Source organism: Callorhinus ursinus, unplaced genomic scaffold (genome assembly GCF_003265705.2).
Source record: "Callorhinus ursinus isolate GAN/ISIS: 27379988/994484 unplaced genomic scaffold, GSC_fseal_2.0 scaffold49, whole genome shotgun sequence".
In the NCBI taxonomy this organism is placed as follows: Eukaryota; Metazoa; Chordata; class Mammalia; order Carnivora; family Otariidae; genus Callorhinus; species Callorhinus ursinus.
This window is the reverse complement of record NW_027397111.1, coordinates 3,698,018-3,723,573: the sequence shown is the minus strand read 5'-3', so window position 1 is coordinate 3,723,573 and position 25,556 is coordinate 3,698,018. Positions and strand designations below refer to the sequence as shown.

Here is a 25,556-nt window from a genome sequence, read left to right as displayed (position 1 = left end):
TCCAAAGTCAGAAGGAAGTCCAGGGAGTTGTCTAAGAGAGGTAGGGCAGATATTACAGCCCAGACAGAGCTGGGAATCTCACAACCAAAGGGAGGAGGCAAACAGACCGAGTTCTTCAGCATGCAACTATTATGTATCAGGCTCTGTGCTAAGTACTGGGGAAACAATGAGAAAAAAACTAAGAGACATGGTGCCTGCTTTCATGTAGCTTACAGATTATTAGAGAAGTAGACATTAATCAAGGAATCAAAGTGTGTAAAATTAAAAAATAAAGTGCCTGAAAGGAGAGAGATGGATCATATGAGAACATACAAGGGAGGAAATTGCCATCGTGAAAGAAGACAGGGAAGGCTTTTCAATGAAAAGGATGAGGGAGCCGAGATGAAGTAAAGGAAAGAGGGGAAGAGAGGAGAGGAGAGAGGGAGGGAAGGTAGGAGGGGGGAAGATGGAGGAAGGGAAAAGATGGGAGGGAAAAATGAAACAGGAATTGGTCAGTCTTTGGCAAGAGAAAACACAAGTCCAAAGTAGCCAAGTGCAGAAAACGAGGAGGGAGACGGCACAGGAGGAGGCTAGAAACGGAGGAAGGCAGAGAGAGAGTCAACTCTGTTAAGGATCTCAGTCTCGATTCTAGAAGCAGTGAAAATCTGTAAATTGTTCTAAGGAGGGAGATATTAGAATTAAATTTATGTTTTTAAAAGATCACTTTGGCTTGCCATATAGAGAACAGATTGGAGAAAGGCAAGAGAGAATGTACAAAGGTTAGTTAGAATAACTTTATTTTAGTTCAGATTAAAAATGATGTAGCGGGCGCCTGGGTGGCTCAGATGGTTAGGCGTCTGCCTTCGGCTCAGGTCATGATCCCGGGGTCCTGGGATCGAGTCCCACATCGGGCTCCCTGCTCCTTGGGGAGCCTGCTTCTCCCTCTGCCTCTCTCTCTCTCTCTCTCTCTTTCTGTCTCTCATGAATAAATAAATAAAATCTTAAAAAAAATAAAAATGATGTAGTTTAGTCTGGGTAGTAGTAGGGATGGTAGTAGGAATTCAAGAGATATTTAGAAGGTAAAATGGACAGCATTTGGATATGAAGGGGAGAAGGAGGGAAGAGCCAAGAAGGACATCCAGTGTTTCTGATTTGTACAACTGAAGTAAGGCCAGGCTAGAGGGAAGATAGTTAAGTCAGTTGCTGATGGGGTAGATTTGAGGTGGTTTTGATCCGAGAGGAAATGCAAATAGAACATAGAAGTTCAGAGATGCATGTCAGAGGAGTGACCAAGACTGGAAATACAAACCTGTGAATCATCCACACACACAGGTAGTAATTAAAGCCATGAGTTGAAATGAGATCACCTGCAGAGACAGAATAAAATCAGAACTGGAGAGGGTTTAGGGCTAGCCTTGAGCAATTACAGATTCAGAGGCCAGTAGAGGACGAGCAGCCAAAGAAAATGGAGAAAGAGTAGATAAGAAAGTGGAGGCAAGGAGGAGGGCAGGAAGGAGCTATGGCACTAAAGCCAAGCAGGGAGAGAGTGCTTTAAGAAGAAAGACTACAGAGGATTTACTGGATTAAGCATTGCAGAAGGCACTGATGGTCTTAGCTAGAGTGTCTGGGTACCATGATGTTTCCAAAACTCCTGGGATTGAGCTGAGAATGAGTGGGATGTGAAGTGAAGACAGTAAGCATAGCCAACTCCTTCAAGTAATTTGATTGCAATGGAGAGGAGAGAGAGAACACCGTAACTGGGGAGGCATGAAGGGATAACTCAGAGTCACTTAATTTTGAAACGGGAGAGACTCAACTATGCTTAACAGGCTAACAGGAATGAGTCCACTGGGGCAAAAGTTGAATCTGGAGGGGAGAAAATTCATTCTTAGAGTCAGGAAGAAGTGATGGGATCAAAGCAGAAATGTAAGGAAAGTAAGGTTCCTCTCTTATAACAGCAATAAGGAGGACAGGGTGGATGCAGAGGAGAAAATGGAGGACTCTACATCTGATGACTTCTGATTTTGTCTGTAAGGACACAAGGTAAAACGATAAGCAAAGAGGAGAGAGAAAAGTTGGAGGCTTGGGGAGAGTCGAGAAGATTTGAAATCATCATTGTCAAGAATGGGAAAGTAAAATAACAAATGGGAAGTATCTGACCAGAGTCTAACCTGCTGAGGTTTTTATCAGATACACACAGCCAGGTAGCAGGGCAGACTCAGGCTAGAAGCCAGTTAATATAGAAGACAACTGGCCTTATCATGGGGTGAACAGTTTATCTAAGGCTGGGATTTCATCACATCAGGAAGATAAAACGACAGAGAGGTAAGGGAGTTTTTAGAGTTTGTATACTATATATGTAAAAATAAAGACCTACAAATAGATGACACCATGTTGATAAAGAAGAGTAAGGAAAGGGGACTTGCCCTTCTAGATGTTAAAATATAGTGCCATGGGCAGGGGGTGGGCAGGAGACTAAAACAGAAAGCCCAGAAACAACATGAGTGTTTGGGAACCTGGTATATGACTAGGTTGAATATATGCCCCATTTGCCTGGGAAAGTCTCAGTTTTGCCTGTTATCCCAGAACAATGATTAATAACAGCCTTTTCATCCTTGTTTGGTCAATAACTTATGTTGTCATTCTATATATGACAGAGGTGGCATCACAAAAAGTGGGGCAAAGATGAATTAAGTAGCAAAAAAGTAACTCACAGTGTGGACTTCTGATGTCCCATCCCACATGTAAGAAGTGGAAGTCAACACTGCATCCTAATAGCAAGTAAAAAGCTAAGCAAACTGAAAAATCAACAGCTCTTAGATCCATCAGAGAAATTAGTTCACAGGGCAAACCACTGCCCCCAGGATTGGGGAGACAGACAGGACGATACAGAGGATCACAACTTACCAGAGCAGAAATCTCCACATGCCAGCATAGGAAAACCTAAACTATAATTGCTAGATTGTTAGAGGCTCAGTGTGGACAATTCTGAGAGATAAAAACTCCAGAGGCACCCGATTATTGGGGTGGGGATGAGGGACAAAATTTTTGAATTTTACCTCCAGGAACTCAAATTCGATTTGAATTTTATGATTTCACCTCACATATTTTGATGCTCTCTTGTTAGGTGCATACACACTAAGGATTAGTATGTCTTCTTAGAATATTGACCCCTTTATCATTTATGTAATGCTCCTCTTATGCTTGATAACATTCCTTGCTCTGATGCCTGCTTTGTCTGATATTAATATAGCTACTCTTGATTTCTTACGATTAGTGTTAGCATTGTGTATCTTTCTCTATCATTCTGCTTTTAATTACATCTGTCTTTATATTTAAAGTGGGTTTCTTGTGGACAACATACCAGGGTCTTGATTTTGATTCACTCTGACAATCTTTTAGTTGGTATATTTAGACTATTGATATTCAAGGTGATTATTGATATAGTTGGATTAATATTTGCCATACTTGTTTTCTATTTACCTTTTTGTTTGTTTTTATTTTTGTCTTTCACACTTCTGTCATTTTTGTCTTTGATTGACCATTTTTATATGATTGTATTTTCTCTCTTTTCTTAGCAAATCAATTATATTTCCTTTTTTTATTTGCTTTTTTAGTGGTTGTCCCAGAGTTCATAGCACTGGAGAACACTTCTCCTCCCCGACACCTTACCACCACATTACTAAAGGCCTATTTACTTCAATTCTTTTTACCCAGAACAAAATATCCACCTTTCAACAAAAAACTAAAAGGCATACTAAAAGGCAAAAAAACCCCACACAATTTGGAAAGACAAAGAAAGCATAAGAAGCAGACATGGCAGAGATGTTGGAATTATAAGACTGGGATATACCACATTCTGGACCATAAAACACAGCTTAACAAATTTAAAAGACCAGAAATCATACAATGTCTGCTCTCAGACCACAATGAAATTAAACTGGAAATCAATAACAGAAAGATAGCTGGAAAATCCCCATAAACAACACATTTCTAACCAACACATGGGTCAAGGAAGAAATTTCAAAAGAGGGCGCCTGGGTGGCTCAGTTGGTTAAGCGACTGCCTTCGGCTCAGGTCATGATCCTGGAGTCCCGGGATCGAGTCCCGCATCAGGCTCCCTGCTCAGCAGGGAGTCTGCTTCTCCCGCTGACCCTCTTCCCTCTCGTGCTATCTCTCACTCTCTCTCTCTCAAATAAATAAATAAAATCTTAAAAAAAAAAAAAAAGAAATTTCAAAAGAACTTTAAAAATATTTTAAACTAAATGAAAATGGAAATACAACTTATCAAAATTTGTGGAATGCAGCAAAAGCAATGCTGAAGGGAAATTGGTAGCACTGAATGTATATATTAGAAAAGAAAAAGATATAAGAGCAATAATCTCAGCTTCCTCCTTAGAAAAAGAAAAGAAAATTACATCCAAAGTAAGCAGAGGAAAAGAAGTAATGAAAAGGAGAGCAGAAATCAATGAAATTGTAAACAAGAAATCAATAGAGAAAACCAACAAGACCAAAAGATTGGCTCTTTGAAAAGATCAAAAAAATGGAAAGGCCCCCAGCCAAGCTAACTAAAAAAAAAAGAGAAGACAAAAATCACTAATATCAGAAATGAAAGAAGGAGCATAATTATAGATCCAATGGACACTAAAGGAATAATAAAGAGCTATTGTGAACAACTCTGTGCCTACAAATTTGATAACCTACATGAAACAGACCCGATTCCTTGAGAGACACAATCTGTCCAAACTTAAACAAGAAGAAATAGACAATCTAAATAGGTCTATATCTATTAAAGAATTGAAGCAATAATTAGTAATCTCCCCAAACAGAAAGTACCAGACCCAGATGGGTTCACTGATGAATTCTACCAAACATTTAATGAAGAAATTATACCAAAACTCTACTTTCTAACTCATTCTATGATGCCTGTGTCACCCTAACACCAAAACCAGAAAAAAACTTTGCAAAAAAAAAGAAAACTCTAGTCTTCTATTTCTCATTAATATAGATGCAAAATTCCTCAACACAATCTTAGCAAATCAAATCCAACAATGTACAGGAAGAATATATACCATAACCAAGTGGAACTTATCCCAGGTAATGCAAGGCTGGTTCAACATTTAAATATCAATTAACATAATCCATCACTTCAACAGACTAAAGAAGAAAAATGTGATCATTATCAATAGATGTGGAAAAAGCATTTGACAAAACCCAACATCCACTCGTGATAAAAACCCTCAGCAAACTAGGAATAGAGAGGAATAGCTCAACTTGATAAAGCACATTTACAAACAAAACCTATCCCTAATAGCATACTTACTGCTAAGAAACTTGAAGTTTTCTCAATAAGATCAAGAACAAGGCAAGCATATCCCCTCTTACCACTACTTTTCAACATTACACTGGAAATTCTAGATAATGCAATAAGACAAGAAAAGGAAATAAAATGTATACAGATTGGGAAGGAAGAATTAAAACTCTTTTCTCAGATGACATGATTGTCTACATAGGAAAGTCTGAAAGAATCAACAAAAAACCTCCTGGAACAAATAAGCAATTATAACAAAAGATCACTGGTTGTCAGGGGTTGGAGGGAGGGAAGGCAGAGCACCAAGGATTTTTAAGGCAGTGAAACTATTCAGTACAGTACTATGTAACCTCAGTGGTGAACGCATGTCATTATACATTTGTCAAAACCCAAAGAATAAACAGCACCAGGAGTAAACCCTCATGTAAACTCTGGACTTTGGGTGATGATGATGTGTCGATGTAGGTTCATCAGCTGCAACAAATGTACCAGTCTGGTGCTGGATGTTGATAATAGGGAAGGTTGTTCATGCGTGGGGACAGGGAGTCTATGGAAACTCTGCATTTTCTGCTCAGTTTTGCTATAAACCTAAACTGCTCTTAAAAATTAAGTTTATTAATTTTTTAAAGTAGCTCACAGTGTGGAGAAAATAGAGTTGGAGCCCTACTCCATTTTATTAAAAAATAAACTCTAAGTGGATAGAAGACCTAAATGTGAAAGGTAAAATTATAAAGCTAATGGGGAAAAAAATACTGGAAAATATCTTTGTGGTCTGTTTTTTAAGGCAAGACTGCAAAAGTGCAAGCCATAGGAGAGAAATTGATGAATTTGACTAGATGAAAGTTATTTCTGTTGAATGAAGAATTCCAAAAGTAAGATGAACCTCTGAGTGAATGAACCTCCCACTACATAGTGTATATTGCTGAGAAGCTCTCGTGGGTTCGCAAGTAGAGCAGCATGAAGAGCTTCATTACAGCAGTGTTTGTGGAGGTAAAGATCTGGAAGTCAGCTGACTGTGCCTCACTGGGAGAATGGATAAGTAAAATGTGGTTTATGCATGCAGTGGAATACTAGGCTGCAGTCAGAAGCAATGAATTACATTCACATATAGTAATTTTGACATACAGGTAGCCCCGCTTTTATGAAAGTTCACGTTATGCCACTTTGCTTTTACGGAAGACCTACACTAATACCTGTTTTCACAACTGAAAGAAATCCAAAGATTTTCACTTTTATGAAAAAGGCAAAAAGTGAAAATGGCACTCAGCATTTGTTTTGCAGTGAGCTGTTTAAAGGCAGTGCACACCTGAGCAGCAAGAGAAATATGGCTATATATACTCAGCATCTCAGCATTAAGCCCCATATAGCTTTGAACTGTGTCTGTGAACATCTGGGTTTTATCTTGACTTATTTTAAGCATCTGTTTGCAAGATGTGTCCTAAGGTATCAGAAAAGCCTAAGAGAGGTTATTTTTGGGGTCTGGGAACACTCAAAAAATTTTCCATATAAATTCATGGTAACTGCTGCTTCAGTTTATACCATTCCAGCTTACAAAAGATTTCATAGGTATGCTCTACTTTCAGATAGTGGGGGAAACCTGTATCTTAAAAGCATAAGATTAAGTGAAAGAAACATTAAAATACAAAACAATTATATGTAACTTCAAGTGAGTTACATATATATGTGTGTATATATATATATACGTAATATATATAATATATACACATATTTTAAATATACAGTATGTATTATATAAACATCTGTATGTTTATATATATATATACACACACACTCAGAAGGACATATATAAGTGAGAGTAGGATAAAGAATATAGAGATAAACAAAATATAATAGAAAATTGCTTTTGCTTTGTCCAGGGATAAAAATATATGATGAACTAAGGAGTTTGAGTAACTTCATTTTTTTTACCTGCTGTCCTAAAAGGAATATGAATTTTTAAAAGTAAAATAAATACAATTGGATATTATCTTATTAAATTGTATTTGAAGATAAAATGACTAATTCAGATAAAGCACTTAACTTAGTGCCTAGCACCTACTAAACACTCGATAAATGTTATCTGTTATTGTTATTAGGAGTACTCGTGACACAGCTACTACCGATCAATTGGAGTTGGCACTTAAGACCTATTGGATTTAGATGATTTCCCCCAAGAGATCCTTCCAGGTCTAACAGTCTGTAATAGTACTAGAGGGATAAGCAAATTCTGGCAGCAGACCCAGAATCAAACAGAAATGCTGAACCAGTCTTGGGGAATGGGAATGGCTACCAGTTTTTTTGCAGTGTCCAAGGAAACCTTGATGGTTAACTTGGGAGAACACCAACACAATGCACAAACTCAGGAGGTAGAGACTGCCAAATAAACAGTGCCATGAAGCTGGGATGGAGTTTATGGACTTTGGTGGACTTCCTCCAAAGGGGTGTTTTCTTTTAGCATTTCGATTTCAAGTTCTAAAACTGTAGCTGAATTACAAATTTTAGCTATTTAGAGAGTGTTGGCTTTGGATTATCCCCTCCCCCTCCTCTTCCTCCTTCTCCACCTCCTTTTCCTCCTCCCCTGAAGTGGGACACGGGTATGATAGTGAAATAAGCAAGATCATCACCTAGTGGCCTGTCCTTAAAGTGCTAACACCAAATCCTGGTCCCAGAGAGCAGAGCACATGTGCCAAATCCTTGCCTTCATGTTAATTCAACAAGCATTGACTGGAACTCTATACCAGGCACTATTCTGGTGTCTGGGGATATAGAGCTGCTAACACACAACGACACGTTTAAAAATAAAATTAAGGAAGTGTCAACTCGGAAACTTAAGAAAGAGCCTTCCCAAAGTGACATTGCATTTTAATGTGTTTACTTTCCATAGATCATAGATGAAGAAGAAACACAGTTTATGAGTAACTGCCCCGTTGCGGTCACTGAAAGCACCCCACGGAGGAGGACACGGATCCAGGTGTTCTGGATAGCGCCACCAGCAGGAACAGGCTGTGTGATTCTCAAGTAAGTGAATAAGGGGTCATTAGAACACTTCACTCTCCCTCCCTGCAGTCTGTCAAAGACTTCATGGTGGGGTTGCAGAAAGAAAAGTGGCTTTGTTGGGGCATCAGATGAGTGGCATCAGCCCTCTGCCCTTAGTTATCTCAACTCTGAAATGGGGTCAAGGGCCATTACTGATGAAACGCTGTAAAAAGAATCATTTGCCCAAATCTCTAATATGGAGACTTCAGTGATTCTCGAATTCAGTGATTCTCCTGGCCATGCTCTAGCTTCTAGAGCTATTGATACTAGCGCCGGCTAAGAAAAATTACAAATCAGGTAAGGATAATCTCTGACTTCCTCCATCTGGAATTTAACACCACTATCCTTAAATTGCGCTAGGCTGACCTGAGACCTAACTGTAACCTCCTTAGTCTCTGGCCCTCCTTTATGATCTTATTTTCTTCCTCTTATCCTCAAAACTGCCCTCATGTGCCACTTCCTATCTGGTCTCCTGATCCTCCCTTTAAGTTACAATGCATGGTAAGAGGTGTTAACTTGGGGGCGCCTGGGTGGCTCAGTTGGTTAAGTGTCTGACTCTTGGTTTTGGATCACGTCATGATCTCGGAGACATGAGATCAAGTCCCGCATTGGGCTCAGCTCTCAGTGCAGAGTCTGCTTGAGATTCTCTGTCTCTCCCTCTCCATCTGCCCCTCTGCCCACTTGTGTGCACACTCATGTGCACACGCTCTCTCTCTCAAATAAATAAAATCTTTTTTGTAAAAAAGAGGTGTTAACCAGCTAATAGTTTTCCTGTGAAAGCAGCATTATCTCAAACCTGTGTCTCCAAAATGGTATGCCGTGGGATGATGTTCAGAGAGATGTAAATAGGTGGGCAGGAAACCAATTTCTACAGTTAAGTAAGTTTGGAAAATGCTGTAGACTATATCCCCTTCTTGCAGATTCACAACATATATTAGCAGATTCAAAGTTTTGCAAAGTCCTACTCAAATGAAACGTGTTTAACTTGGTTTCACCAGCATTTCCCAAACTTATTTGACTCCTTTTTTTCTGAGACATATATTAACATTCACAAGTTTGGGAAATGCAGCCATAACCTATTTTAAATATATTTAAAGACCGTAGAGAGGGATACTGTGAATTTCAGGATTTCAGACAGGCAAATTGTCATAGGTAGATGGACAAGGCTCGAGTCCCAGCATCCAAGAAGCCATTTTCCCATGAAAATTCCCAACCATTTTCCTCTTATTTGAGTCCTCTGGGGCCTTATTTATATATTTGGTTCATTTGTCTACACCTCTGGCAGGTGAACATTTTGGCAGTCTTAAAACTGTGGTTAAATTCAGCCCACCTCTGAGGGGCCACTAAGGAGACATTCCAACCAGGCAGTCTAGTCTCTGCAGCTTCTGGACTCAGCTGTGCCTGGCTTATGAAAAAAAAAAAAAAAAAGAAAAAGCCCAAAGAGGTCTCTGGAAGCCTTTGTCCATTGTCCAGGCCCAGCCCTGTTTTTGTCTAGCCTCCCTTTGCTGCCCCCATCCATGTATCACTTGTTTCTTAGTTTGATGCAAGCTGAACGTGCTTACTCAGATTCCTTGAGAAGTTGGTCTCTTGGCATCAATCTATATCTGTGGGAAAAAAAAAAAGAATTAGCAGTAGAACTTTTAAATATGAAACCTTATATATAAACCCCAGTATATAACATGTATCTAGTATCTAGCTGAACTATGGGAGAAAGCCCGTGGAAATAAAGGCCACTGAAATGAGAACAAACGGGGGCTATTTATCGAGTCCTGGCTATATAACAAGGGAGTCAGCTGCCATCACTAGCATTTGGCAGGGACTCCAAGACCGGCCGAGGAGTGGGAAATCTTTATAGGGGAATAAAAGGGCAGACTGCAGGTATGTTCTGATCGGAGGGTAGATTATTAGCATGGGAAGCTGGAAGCAGGATAACTAAGAGTAGAGCATCTTATGTGATTGGTTTGGAGAGCATATTTGGCTTTCTCTTGTTGGTCCTGAGTTGGAAATAGAGGAGGCAATGGGGGCAAAAATTAGACGAGCTGGTAGTCAGTGACAAGTCCTAAATGTTCTGGCTGACACTACAGGGGTTGTGGTTCCCAGGCTGGTTGCTGCTGAGTTTGGGGGTCAGAGTTCTATTGTTGTAGTCCTATGTGGCCTGCCTGTTGTGCATTGGTGTTTTCGGTGTCTCAGCCTGGAGACCAGGTTCCCGGCGTGGCCATCCGGTAGGCACACTCTTGCCCCTGGCTGCCTGGGCACTCTGCAGAGCCTGGAGCTCTGAAGAAGAAAGTTGGAAAACGTTAGATTTATGTGGTGAGTCTTCCTGCTCTGAAAATCCTGACCCTTCTGGCTGAGATCTCTGGTTTTCTTTGACTTACTGTTCTCACAAACCAGAAGTGTTTGATCTTCCTGGCAGAAGCCAGAAAGGCCTCTCTTGTTTACCCGTTAACAATGAACATATGTGAACATATGTTTATCCCTTAACAATGAACAAGTGTGGCTTGTTCAGTCCCTCGTTCTTTCAACAAATGTAACTGAGCTTCTATTTGCACAGGCATGCAGGATATATAGACAACTGAGGGATGTTCTTGGCCCTCAAGTTTCCACGGGCCAAATGGAGGACAGAGAAAAGGTCAACCAATACTTTCTATGTACCAGTAATTCAGCAGGCACATCTAGCGGGTTTTATCAGATTTAATCTTCCTAACAAACTACTTCCATTTTACAGAGGAGATCCCAGGGAAATTAGGCGAGTTTCTTGAGTCACATGTCCATTTAACTCCAAAGCCCCATGTTCTTCCTTTCTTTTGTTGGTTCTTTTTTTTTTTTTAAGAAGGTATCTGGAGGAACAAACCAAAGATATCCAGCACAGATGGGAAATCAATATCTACTTCTGTTTCTCAAAATGGCTAGTTGGTTGTCCCACATCCATTTATTGAAGAGTTTGTCCTTTCTCCAATTGCTTGAAACCCTACTTCATCAAATATAAAATCTTGACATAGGTCCAGTTCTGTTCTGCTGGTCTTTTTATCTATTCCCGCACAAAACTCTCACCATTTTATGGCATAATTTTATTTTATGTTTTGGTAGCAAGTCATTGCCCATTAATCTTCTAGTTCAAAACGTTCATGGCCATTCAGGCAGATTCATGTTTCCAAATGAATTGCAGAATAAGATCGTTGTAGTTCAATAAAACTTACATTGGAATTTTGAGTGGGGTTGCATTGAATTAATAGTTTAGTGTGGGAAATGTCAGCATCCCTACAATATGTTTCCCCAGTCAGAAATATGGAATATCCCCTATTTATTTAGGTCTTTTATATCCTTCAGTAAAGTACTGTAATTTTTCATTGAGATTGCACATTCTTGCATGGCTTTTTCCTCATAGGTATTTTATAGTTTTAGTGCTTTTGTGAATGGGCTCCTTTTTTGTTCCTATTATACTTTCTAATCATTGATTGCTTGTGTTTAGGAAAACCATTGATTCTTATACTCTGAGTTTGAATCTGAACACTTTTGAGCTCTCTTGATAGTTCTAATGGCTTGTTCGTTCATTTTTTGCAGAAATTATGAATAAGTATACCTTATGTTTCCTTTTTGTGTCTTAGTTTATTATCTGTCATCTCTAGTAGACCATTAAATGGTGGTGTTCATGCTTATTCCTGATTTTTAATGGGGATTCTATGATATTTTACTTTTTAAGTATAACATGAAGTACAGGTTTCAAATTATGCTTTAATCAAGTTGAGAGGGACTCTTTTTTTTTTTTTTTTTTTTGAGACAGAGGGAGAGAGAATGGGGTGGGGGAGAGGGAGACAGAAATTCTTAAGCAGGCTCCATGCCCAGCGTGGTAACCCTGAGATCATGACCTGAGCCAAAATCGAGAGTTGGACACTTAACTGATGGAGCCACCCAGGTGCCCCGAGATGGACTCTTGATCTAGCTGATCTTCACATAGAAGGCAGCATTTGGGGAACTGGCCAACCAGTATTCCCTGTGTACCTGCCATGTGCCCAGAGCATGGGAAAGACTCGGGGTATAAACAACGATCCTGACTTCCAAGGTATTTTCAGTCTGGTTATGGTATAAATAAAAATATGCATGCAAAGGTTAGCAAGCCCAAGGCAAGCATGAACTGGGCACAAATTAAATGTGGTTAGTCAGAAAGGAGATGAGCGAGGAAGGGAATAATGGGAGCACCAGAGTTTCTTGGAAAGTTAGTGTATATCTTCAAGGCTGTAATAGGGTTTGGATAAATGGACAGAAGGATGAGCTTATTCCAGGTGACGGGGGTGGAGCTAGTGAAACTGAGGTGAGAATAAGCATGGCAGCCCTGGGAGATTAGAAGGTCTTTGGGGGCCAAAATCCATTGCTAAGTCATGGAGGTCTTCTAGTGTCAAGATGAAGAGATTGAATTTGATTCAAGAGGAACGAGGGAGCCATTAGTGGTTATTAAACAGTGGACTGACATGCTGGGAGGAAAGTTCATTAAAAAGTTAGTAAGGACACTTAAATCTGGCAGCAAAGCTCAGGACGGATGAAAGGGGAGATGCCGACTTTCTTGCAGAACCCTTGCTTGCAAAAAGGAGCATTGGTGTTGCGGTGTTCTGTTAATATTCCTGGTAGGATAAGCTGCAGAGTCTGCTAAATTTCTGTAGATGACAGCTCTGAAGCCTTGGTTAGTTGTGTTCCTTTGCCCACGAGGGCAGGAAGGGAAGCACATAGCAATTACGACTTTGCTTTTGGCGCAAAGCTGACATCATTTCCATTTTCCATTCAGATGCAAAGATTTGAACATTTCTAAATTACATGCTTTCCAGGCAGACCTCCTTCTAGCCTTCTCCCTTCACATGAATGATCCAGCACTTAACGTTGCCCCGGCATGCTACATTGCTGCCAGAATGCTGTAAACGTGATAGCAAAGTAGCAACTGAGGGAAAGAAAGAGCCCCTGTGAATAGAATGGCTGTGTACAGACCCCACCAGAAGGAAATCTCGTCTTCTTAAATCTGACAACTTTTGTACCCCGAAGTGATCCTCTCTTTTCATACATTTATTACCTTTATGACCTACGTTTATTACTGGGTTTCTGACATCCATTCGTAACTTTCCGGGAGGGTCTGAGATGTGGGTCCTCCTGCTCCTGAGGAGATAGTCATTGGTGAACCGTTTGGGGAATTCCACCTTACGAAATAGGGGTTGGATACAGGGTCCCGGGAGTACTAATAGCCAAGAGCCAAGCCCTGTTCTAGGGGCATTACAAATACTTAGGTAAGCCTCGAGGCCACTTTCTGAAGCTGATACTACAGAGGACACTGAGGCACAGGAGAGAGTAAGTAACTTGCCCAAGGTCACCGGGTACATGACAGAGCTGCGATTTAAACAGAAGGTCGGGGCTCCGGAGTCTGCGATCTGTACTCTACCATCGCAGATCAGTGCTCCTGGGTCAGGTTCAACTCTGACTTCACTCTCTCCCCCCAACACCATTAGTTGCCAGATCTGTCTCTTCTGTCTCCCACTTGCTTCGTATTCATGGCCTCATCCACAGACACTTCTTGCCCCAGTATTACTAGAACCTCCTCATTGCTCACGCCCATTCCTTGCCCTCTGCTCCTGCCTCTGGGGTAAGATTTGCTGTGCTCATGTGCAGCTGAGTCACACCACTTACCTACCAAAGCTGAATGGCGCTCTCCGTCACCTTCAAGATAAAGTCCAGAATTTTAATCAGAGCATTTAAGTCTCCCCATGTCTTTTACCAGAGTCCCTGATCAGCCTCTTCTTGCCCTGAATCCCTCCATTAACCCTGCACTCCAGCCATTCCTGCATGCTCATTCTCTTGGTAACATTTATTGAGAGGCTCCCGGGTGTAGGCACTGAGGACTCAGAGGCTGTCTGAGGATGTCACACATGAAACAGATCAGGTTCACAGTCTTTCATCGGCAATTTGGAAATCCAAGAAGCTCTAAAATCCAAAAGATTTTTTTTGACTCATTGAGGGCCCAAACCTGCCCTGAACTGACTTGAAGTTGTTCATGGTCTTTTAGTGTAAATATTCATGTGCTGGATGCTGCCCCAGACCCTGATAGGAAATAGTACAAAATATATAGAGTTGGCGTGGTATTGTCTTTCTGAAATCCAAAAATATTCTGAATTCTGAAATGCACTTGGCCTCGGGGGTATCAGATAAGGGAGCTTTGCCCTGTTGATACAATCCCCAGTGGGAAGTTTGGCAATGACAAGTATCACTCCAAGAGTACAAAGGATGTGGCCCCATAGCAGGACTGGGCTGTACATAAATGTTAAAAAGAAGCAACGCATTTCTTGCCCAGTTTCATCACCTATTCCCAGCTGCAGCTGCTACAAGATCTGAGAACTTATTCAGTGTCACCCATTGCCAAAAAATACAGTTAGCATGGTGTCCAATGCCCTTCATGACATGTTTTAGTCCCTCGACAGCCTCATTTCTAGGTGCTGAGACTGAGCCTCATGGAGGGGCTCAATTTTAGTCCTCTTGGTGGCCCTGGTGCAGGGGTTGGCAAATCACAGCCTGTCGGTCAAATCCAGCCCACCGCCTGTTTTCGTGAATAAAGATTTATTGAAATACAGCCACATTCATTCATTTAGGTATTGTTTAGGGCTGCTTTCATGCTATAGCAACAGAACTGAGACGTTGCAACAGTAAAATATTTTTTCTCTGGCACTTTCTAGAAAATGCTCTAATGCATACCCCAGGGCTAACAACTTAGTCACTGCTGATTCCTGTCCCAGGTCCTCTGAAAAGCCCAGTTGAGACAAAGACTTGTATTCAGGTGGTTTATTTGGGAAGTGATCCCAAGGAGCAGGGGAGGGGGGTGATAGGGCAGGCATGATTCAGTCAAGTGTATTAACTTGACCATCACTGTAGGCAACTGGTGCTTGATCCCACCAGGACCTTTTGAGAGGCCTTATGACACATGTCTCAGAACAGTGTGCCCAAGGATAGAGGGGGAGGCTATTATCCATTGGCTTCCAGCCTCCAGTGATCAAGGTTGGCCCCACAACATGAACTCCCCATGCACTTCTGGGTTGTACACAGGTGAGCGTTCACCAGATTCTGAACCCAGACTGTAGCATCAGGGAAGCTCAGGGAAAGGAAGCAAGAGCGCCCCATGTGGACGAAGTGTGCGTCATGCAATTGCAGTAGGGCAGAGCTGGTCACTGCTGTCCCCGTGATTGGGGTCAGAGCTGGGATGGGAGGATGTGATGAGGCCAGCGTACAGAGGTGCCCGATGCATCGATAGTGTGCCTGACAACGTGGGTAGCTTATATTCCTCACCAAGCACTGGGCTAAGGTGTGCCGCGTGCCTTATCTCACTTAATTCCCGTAAAAGCCTCTAGGGTCTTCTCTGTTTTCTCTGTAGGATTTTCCCATTTTGTCAAAGAGAAAACCAAGGTTTAGAGAGTCCATATTCAGGGTAATAAAGCAGCTAGGTGATAAAGCTGGGACTTAAACCCATTTCCACCTGACGCCAAAGCCTTTGTTGTTAACGAAACACCACTGAACTACCCTGACTGAGCTCGACCAACCCTCACCTGCCCACCGCCTTCCGCCTCAGTTGGTCTCTGAGGTCTGTGAGCTCAGAGTCCCTCCTATAAACCAGGAGGTAGGGGACTGTCTGTTGGGGGCGTGGAGGTGGGGGGGGGAGAATGTTGTTTCCCAAGGGAGGAAACTAATTGCCATTTGGAAAGTGAAAATAAACCCTGCACCCGACAAGAGAAAGGCTCATTCGTGGGAAGAGAGGCTGTGTATTAAGGAGGAATTAGGGAACACTCATAATACTTTGTAACTTCACAGAGCTCACCAACTTTTTATCTTAGAAGGAAATAACAGAGGCCCACATGAGATGACTGTGTATGATTTAGAGGAAGCTGGCAGCGTTAGGAGGATCTGAGGTGCAGCTTCCCCCACAATTTTTCTGGCATGAGGTATTGAGAAGAACCACCGTGTCCTTGTTGTAAGTCAGGGGGGCTCTTGACGTCAGCAGGACCAACCAGGGGAGGAAACCGGGAGTGGCCAGAAAGGAGCTGGGGACCCCTGAGCCTGTTGAAGTGGCTGGTTCTGGGACAGCACTCGGAAAGATGGAGGCGATGGCTAAAAGGGCAACATATGCTCGGTTTAGGAAGATTTCAACGCCTGAAGACCTACCATCTAACGGGTAGAATCCAGATGCCAGGAGTTCCTGCGAGGCCAGCAGTGGCACGGTTCCAGGAGAGCAGGAGAGCAGTCCAGTGGCAGCAGTGTGATTCAGCAGCTGGAGTCCCAGGTGCAGGACCCAGCACCCCCCCCCGGGGGGGGGGGGACTGGCAAGCGTTAAACAGGAAGTGCGTTAAACAGAGCTCCAGGCACAGCAGCAGACCGACGCACAGGTGGAACCCTGAAGCCCGGCCCCACCGACCGCGCCAACGTTGCGAGGGGCTGGGGGCGGGGGCGAGAGTACACAGCCCCTCCCCATTGTGCACCAGGGCCCCACGCCCCACAGCAAGACGGCTTCCAGTCCTCCCCCACTGATGGAGCAGGACCTGCTAGTACCTTCCCTGCCCTGGTCAGGGTGGGATAAACACATGAGGTTTTGACCCTGTGGACATTTTTTAGTTAAAAGTTAAGATTCAGTTCACATAACATGAAATTAACCATTTTAAAGGCATCAGTTCCGTGGCATTTAGTACATTCGCAGTGTTGTGCAACTGCCCCCTCTGTCTCGTTCCAGAACATTGCCATAGCTCCTGGAGTAAAACCCCTCCCCCGGTAAGCAGTCTCTCCCCATTCTCCTGCCTACAGCCCCTGGCAACCATCAATCTGCATTCTGTCTCTATGGATTTACCTATCAGTCTTTCAGATAAATGGAATCATACAATAGGTGGCCTTTTGCATCTGGCTTTTTTCACAGAGCATAGTGTTTTTTGAGGTTGATCCATATTATAACAAAGTATTGGTACTCATTCCTTTATATATCTGAGTAATGTTCCATTATCTGTATATACCACAATTTGTTTACCACCACCCCCCCGTGGGCATTTTTGACATGGAATAATCAAAGTATCAAACTAGAGACGTTTGGGCTACAGTGAAAAAGTACCCAGTGGTGTCACACCTACATATATTTAGTCTCTCTATTTTTTAAACCGGGGAATACACACAAGAGATGTGTTGCTCCACTCCAGAGCCACACCCCATCCCTGAGAAGGACAGTGATGACTCAGGGACAAGGGTAGAAAAGGACAAAGAATTGGTTCCACGTCTACTTTGTCTTTCAGGGTCACGAAGTAAGTGTGTAACAAGTTAGCATCTTCTACCCCATCACCAAAATGGCTTGATTAGATCTTTTGCACCCAGTATGGGACTGCAGTAGAACCAAGTCATATATACCTGGGCATTTGTTACTGCCACTGGAAGGGGCAGGGGCAGAAGCCCTCCAGAGAAGCGGATGATGCTGACGACAAGCCAAAGGTCCTCAGTGCCATAGAAGACGTTCCTCTGCAGAGGCCCACAGCTCCATCACCGCTCATTTTCAACTACTAATCAGAGACTTGTCCCTGAATTGTGAGCCTCCCTGCATGCCTACTTGCCACAGACAACACTCAACATAAAGCCAATGAAGAAATGAAATGACACAAAAGGAAAGAACGTTCCCCACTCCTTCCATGATTGATTAGTACAGGCTGATTGCAGTTCCATTTGTCCCTGGGCATTTCCCAAAGATTTCACAGCAAACTGCCTCTGGAAGCCAGGAAAATAGGAGAAAAAGCTCCCTTATATCTTAGTTCTCTGCTATTCATAAATGAGAATCTTGTTAATTTAGAGTTTGACAGCTGTGGTGCATTTGCAAGGCCAAGACAGCTGTCATCAGCACTCCGGCTTATTTTTCAAACAGATGTTTAATTTGACTTTAGTGCTATTGCCAATTTTTTAGGAGAAAAAGAGGGGAAAGCAGAAACAGAAATAATCATTATATTCATCATTTGGTTTCCTTTCAAAGCCTAAATCGGCGTGGTGAAGGATGACCTCAGACTCGCTCTATTGCAGTTTTGGGTGCAGGAATGGTTAGCTATCATCTACTACATGGTCCAAGGTCCGTCCTTCCTTTTTTTTTTCCCCCTAAAGTCAGAGGCTGTTTTGTGATAATTACACCCAGACACTGAACAAAGTCTCAGCTACCCAGAAAAGCCTTCCAGAGTGCAGAAAAAATGGGAGAGTGGTGAGCATTGGGTGACTGGGCCACAACCCCAGATGAAAGCCACAGGGCTGAGTCTCGTCTTGCGGCTATGGAATCGGGAAACCAGCAAGAACAAACAGACAGAGCCCTTGGAATGGCAGCCAGGGTCTCCCACTCACTCTCTTCCTATCTCCCATGCTTCTGTGGCTCAGGCAGCTGCGTTCGTGCATGCTCACAGTGTGCAAATCGGTCTCGATGTATAAAATTAAACACATCTGTGGCTCCACGTAGAAATCTGATGAGTCAGAATGTGCTTGAACAGGCCCTGCTGTTCCAGTCCACTTTGCTTGGAGGAATCTTCCTTCACACCAGCTGTGTCACTAGGTAAACCTGCTTCCCGGATCTGATTTCTCTACCTTTGCTTTTTTGTGTTTGGCTTTCAGTGGTCTCACTTGGCTCCTACTTTGTACCATCCATGGCTCTCTTTGACAATGCCTCCGTAACGGGGACAATGTATGCAATAACACACTTCCTGCATATCTCTGTACCCGTCTCTTTGTACACTGAGATGGAAGACACCTTGCCACTTTCCTTAGTCAACAACTGTGAAATGTGCTATGCTAAAGAAGAATCCATCCCAAGGAAAAATTTGGCAGATGTCCTGGATCCCAGCTCTGAAGTCATGGTTTGAAGGAAGAATGATCTACAGCTTCATCCAACTAGTGCTGGAAATAACAGGACGCTCTAAACAGAACCAAGGGGGGCTCCCAGGGCCAGTCTGACTCCTCAAAGAGGGGGCTCCACATCTTTTTAAATAGAAAGTATTCTTTGAAGATTATTAATCAGGAACTAACTCTTCCTTAACTACAGATACACCAGGCTTCTGCCATGGTGACCCCCCAAGAATTACAGGGAATCTTTAGGGAATTACTACATGTATCAAAACCTCCTGGCTGTTGCTTGCCACCCCAGCCATCTACCTAGAGCTAGACTAAGGGTTCATTCCTCAGGCAATTTCTCCCCATCTTTGCTCCATACTTGGAGCCCTGTCACTTAATACTCCACATCACACCTAAGGCCAAGCCACAAAGGTTAATAAGACGTTGTTGAAAGCTTGGGGAGTGCCAGGAGGGAATTGTAGCACAGAGAAACTATAATCGGCTTCTAGATTTTGGCTGCTCCTAGGGCCCAGAAGCCCAAGCTCATCCTTGGGGCGGGGGGGCGGGGGGGGTGGAATCCCCTGCTCCTCATGCTTGGTGAGCATCTGTCTCTCTGCCTACCCTCCATGGCTGGTTTACTTCCCCCCAAAAGAATGCCTTTACACAAATCCCAGTTGCCCCAAACTCCAGACCCAACGCCCCTCTGGACTAGTTCGTTCAGCATTACAGATACAAAGGTAGAGTCACAAATCAGGTGACCTGAGATTGAATTCTGGCTCCACCACTTAACTAATGACATTAGGCCAGTCATTTTAAATTTCCAGGGCCTCACATGTTGTGATGAGCACTGGGTGTTATACGCAACTAACGATCATTGAACAGTACATTGAAAACTAATGATGTACTGTATGGTGGCTAACTGAACATAATAAAAATTTTTTTAAAAATTTAAAAATTTCAGGGTGCCTGGGTGGCTCAGATGGTTAAGCATCTGCCTTCGGCTCAGGTCATGATCCCAGGGTCCTGGGATCGAGTCCCCCATCGGGCTCCCTGCTCCTTGGGAGCCTGCTTCTCCCTCTGCCTCTCTCTCTCTCTCGGTCTCTCATGAATAAATAAATAAAATCTTTAAAAAAAAAAAATTTAAAAATTTCCAATGCCTCAGATGCCTCCCCTGTAAAATGGGGATAATAATAGTACCTACCTCATAGGATTGATGTGAGGATGAAAGTGTTTAGAACAGCATCCGGTATAGAATAAGCTCTATAAATGGCTACAAGAGTCTTGTTGTTTTTGCGATTATTGCTTTATGTCTGCAATAAAATGAAGAACTCACATACGTGTTTCTAAGACAAAAGCAGCGGCACATCCCTGGAAGTGAATTCCAGTTTCTGACCCTTAGGACAAAACCAGTACATTCTGAAACCTGGTGTAAAGCTTTAAGCCCTATTAGGTTTCAGTCTCACTGGGTCTGCTTTCCGTTTGTTTTTTTGCTCCTTGCCAGTTTCCATACACAATATGAAGTGCTGTTAAGAACCACATAAAACAAAATAGTCATGTTGAATTTCAGACCTCAAGACCAGGGAAAATAAAAACCAAAATCTAACATCAAGAGGAAGACCAAGTACAAATAGACATGGGCTGTACGTTCCCGCAGATTTGTAAGAGTAATGTAATGGATTGCAGCCTATTCAATAAAATGGAGAGCTGGGGGCTGTCTGATATAAATAAGTACATGTGCCACTTCAGTGAATGAACAAATAAACCAACAAAGAAATTTGGAAAAGTTGATAAGGAACAGGATGTTTATATCATCGCAAAGTCTCTGCCCTCAAGATGCTTAATAATGGCAAAGAGCCAAACAGGAATGTCTGGCAGACACCAGTGATAGGACAAATCTAAATTTAAATCACCAGCCGCCGATAGGATGCAATGAGAAGAACACAGCGTCACTTCTATGATATTCCCACTAAAGTCGCATAACCTGAGTCTAATCCTGAGGAAGCGTCAGACAAGCTCAGTCATTTTATAGAATTACCTGACATGTAATCTTCAAAAAGTTTCAAAGTCATAAAAGTCAAGGAAAGACTGAGGAACCATCCTAGACATAAAATCTAAGTGCATTCTGTGATTCTAAACTAGGTCTTTTGGCAATAAAGAGACAATTTAAGTCAAAACTGGAATAGGATTTGAGGGTTGGATGTATTAATGTTAATTTCCTGTGTCCGGTGGCTGTGTGTGGTTACACAGGAGAAGGTCCTTGTTTGTAGGAAATACACAAGAAAATACTTAAGGCAACTGGACTTCATTCAACCACCTGCTCGTAGATGATTCAGAGGAAAACAAGTTCTTTGTACTGTTCTTGTAAGTTTTCCTTAAGGTCGAAATGGTTTTTAATTAAACGGGCCCAGCGCAAAGGCAGGGGCTGGTAGGGTAGAAAGGAAAAAGGGAAAAGCTGCACTTGTATCTTCCCTTCTAGATTTTTCCCTTTTCTTCCTGGTTTCCTCCTCTCGGAAGGTTGGGCTAAGATGTGGATGAGAGCATGCTGGGCTCAATCAAGAATATAGGCAAGGACTCTTGCCAGGCCTGATCTCCGGGCTAAGTTCATCCATTCCTTGATTTCTTCCCGTGGCACCATAGATCTGTACCGGGCACCGTGCCCAACAGCAGGGATGCAGAGATGAGCAGGGCACAGCCTCTTGGGAACTCGCAGTGGCAGGAATAGGACTATATGGTGTAGAAGGAGCCACACTGGGAAGAGTGCAGGGCTGGGGTGGGTGGGCACCCAGCCAAGTCTGGGGTGGTGCAGAAGGTCCAGAGAGCACAGTTCATAACCTGACAAACAAGGCAATAGGCGAGAGAGAGGGAGGAGACAGAGTGTGGGACTGTCCCTAGCCCAGAGAAAGCAAGGAATGTTTGAGAACCTGCATGTGGAGTCAGATGGTGGAGCAAGAAAGAGTGCAGTTTGGGGGGGGGAGGCGGTGGGGAGCTGCGGAGGTGGTGCTGTATCCTTTCCTTCACCAAAACATCCCTTCTTGGAGCGTTCAGCTGGGTATTGCTAATTTTTTAATAACAGAAATAATAATAAATAAAATATGTGCCAACATACCTTCTTATGATGAAAGTAGTATTTCCCATTTTACAGAGAGGAAACTGAGGCACATCAAGTCCAACACTGAAAGCAGTAGAGCTGGGATTTGAACCCCAGACAGCCCAACTCCACAGCCCAAGCTTTTGCTCTGCCACTCTACTGTATGAGTAGATCGTTGATGAGGCTGAGTTCTCACGAGGATTACTGGTCTTTTATAAAGAGGATTGTCTTTTATATCTAGTTCTCTAACGGTAGGGGCGAATGGGGGAGATGCTTGGGAATTGCAGTGGTTAGTACATCTTACCCACTCGAGTCCCTCTGCTCTCACCTGCTTGCAGCCTCCCCTGCCTGCACTGTCAGCAGTCGTGTGAGACCAACTGTGGGCCCAGGTAAGCCCGGAGCCAGCACAGCTCATGATGGAGGAAGGAAACAAAGGGTCAAATCACAGAAGAAAGCTGAGGGTCAGGTCCAAAGGGCCCTCGGTGGGAAAGGCAGTCACCAGGGGGAGAAACAGGGCACCAAGCTGGATCAAGGTGAGCAGTTCAGGATGGAAACTGTAAATAAGGCAAAGGTGTACGAGGCCCCTTGGTATGTGGCGCTGTAGGTGGCCCTTGGCCTCAGTGGGAAGAAGGCAATGTGTCTTTCTCCACCCTCTAGCTCTCCTCCACAGGACTCAGTTATTCATCCTGACAAACATTTAGTGAGCATTTACTATGTGCTGGGCTTGTGCTAGCTATGGAGAGGGAAGAAGAGAGAACAAGGCTGAGGGACTGGCACATGAATATTGATATGAGAACCTGAAATTCCAGGTTCTCTCTTAAACAAGACTGCATTTCCATTTTCACTTTAGCCCCTGGAACAAAGCCAGGAATGTGGGAGGGAAGAGCCAGACCTCCCCTTCCCCCTCCCCCACACCCCTGCCCCCCACCAGCAGCGGCTATCATGGCCATTTCTAAAACAGCTTTTTACAGAAAGCCTAATTTCTCTGGCCATCACTACAGATTCTATTCCTAATCACATTTTGCAAGATGGTTCTTGACAGATGGCAACATTGCGTTAGAGAGTTTGCCCCTTGCAGTTGGGCTCTGGAGTCGGTCAGGTCAAGGGTCAAGTCCTGGCTTTACCAAGTCTGAGTGGGTTTTCCTCCCTATAAAATTGAGATGAGGAGCTAAGGCATAGTGCCCCTTTGAATTTTTTAAATAGTCTACGCTTTACAGACCACCTTCCCAATACTCTTGCAAACTTGCCATCATAGTCTTCATGGGAAATTAAGGCTCAGAGAGGTACTGTGATTTGAACTGGGTCATCCGACCCTGAGTGTACAAGTCAAGATAGAAACCTGGTCTACACTTTTAAAACAGAAAGGATTTGCTGTGCTTTTGCTCCTTTTCTTTTATGATGATCAAAGTCACTGTAGACGCTGGGGACACCTACATAGACTCTCTTTGACAGTAGTTTTAGCTCGGAATTTCCTTATTGCATGGGAGTCATGAGAGTCCAGTGAAGAAAGCTGTGGTTTGTGGAGTCAGCTTCATTGGGTTCCTAATCCTGCCTCACTGATTAAGAGTTATGTAAACTTGGTCAAGATACCTGGTCCCTCTGTACCTAGGCTTTTTTCATCTGTTACAATAGTACCTACCTCATTGATGGGAGAATTAAACAAGACCATCTACGCCAGCGATTTTCAACCTTGGCTGCACATTAGAATCACCTGAGCAGCTTTTTAAAATTCACCAGTGTTGTGGTCCCCGCTCCGGAAATTCTGGTCTCCTTAGTCTAGGGTAGAATCAGGGTGTCAGCACTTTTTAGAAACTCCTCCAAATGATTTTAATGAGTAGCCAGGGCTGATGTTAAAAAGAAAAACCACAGGCGCAAAATGGTGTCACTTGGGCTAAGGCTTCAAGTCAGTAAACCAAGACTTAATACCTAACCTAACTGCAGTTACACCCCCCATAGAATATAACTTTATTTTATTATTTTTTTAGGGGGCTAGGGGCAGAGGGAGAGGAAGACACAGAATCTTAAGCATGCTCCACACCCAGCACAGAGCCTAACACAGGTCTCGACCCCATGACCCTGAGCTCATGATCTGAGCTGAAATCAAGAGTCAGACACTCAAACAACCGACTGACCACCCAGCTGCCCCCAAAGAATATAATTTTTAACCAGTCCCTCGGGAATTTTCTGGTCAGCACTAATAAGGTAATCAGTTCCATGGGCCTTTTTTATCCACCAAAGGAAGATAAAGTAATTAATCTACTAAAATCCTTTTATCCCCAAATGAAGGTGACCTCACCTGAAATAATCCTTTTTTCTGCTTTTTGACTTCCTTGTCCTGCCCTTAAAAATCTTTGTCTTTCTGTAGCCCTTTGGAGCTCTTCTCTATTTGGTAGTTGGGATTTTGCCTGTTTTGTGAATTTATTAATAAAGCCAATTAGATGTTTAAAATTTATTTAGTTGACTTTTTGTTATTTAACACTGAGAACCCTTGAAGTATATAAAATCCTTACTACAGAGTGCCTGGCACATAGTAAGGACTCAGTAGATGTTAATTGTTATACAAGCTGATGATAAGGTCAAGGCCTGTGGACTCATGCTGGTGAATAGGTATGAGCATCCAGTGGGCCCAAGCCACTGGGCAATGCACTGGGGGTAGGTACCGAGATAAGCAAGAGAAAGTCCCTACTTCATAAGGGCTTAATTAACTCTTTAGTTGGGTAGAAAACACATAAATACATGATAAGTTAAATAGCAACATGAGGTTTAAAGTTGAAAGAAGAAAGGAAGATTTGGCATAGATGCTTTTCATATTGATTTAGTTCATTAATGCTCACAAGAGTGGATATTAACCCAAATCTGTAGGGCAGAAAACTGAGACATAAGCTGTAAATCATCTACTACACCCCGAAGAGGTAGATCCAGAGATCAAACCTGACTGGAAAGGTGATTCTCTTATACCATATCTTTATCATTCTGATTTCATAGTGATTATAAAGCAAAAGTAATGAACTAGTTGGGATTAGAATTTAGGAAAGTTTAAAAACAGTCCTGTATGTATGTATATAGCTGTTAATCTATTTATCATTCTTTTCATTTTTCTTTCCTTCCTTCCATCCATCCATCCAATTCTGTTACCCAACATGGCCATAAAATAAGATTTTTAGGGGAGCCTGGATAGTTCAGTCTGTTAAGCGTCTGACTCTTGATCTCAGCTCAGGTCTTGGTCTCAGGGTCGTGAGTTCAAGCCCTGCATTGGGCTCCCTGCTGGGTGTGGAGCTACTTAAGAAAGAAGAA

The 25,556-nt window shown here is 42.8% G+C and overlaps 1 protein-coding gene across 2 annotated transcripts in view; it reads left to right on the top strand.

Annotated features, from left to right (window-relative positions):
* The window catches only part of SPON1 (spondin 1), a 248,651-nt gene that overhangs the window by 60,120 nt on the left and 162,975 nt on the right, over positions 1-25,556 (top strand). For both annotated transcript variants that reach the window (XM_025848450.2, XM_073882884.1), the window contains one exon: positions 8,175-8,308. In XM_025848450.2, coding sequence (XP_025704235.1) covers positions 8,175-8,308 — 134 coding nt within the window. The remainder of the gene's footprint in view (positions 1-8,174; positions 8,309-25,556) is intronic.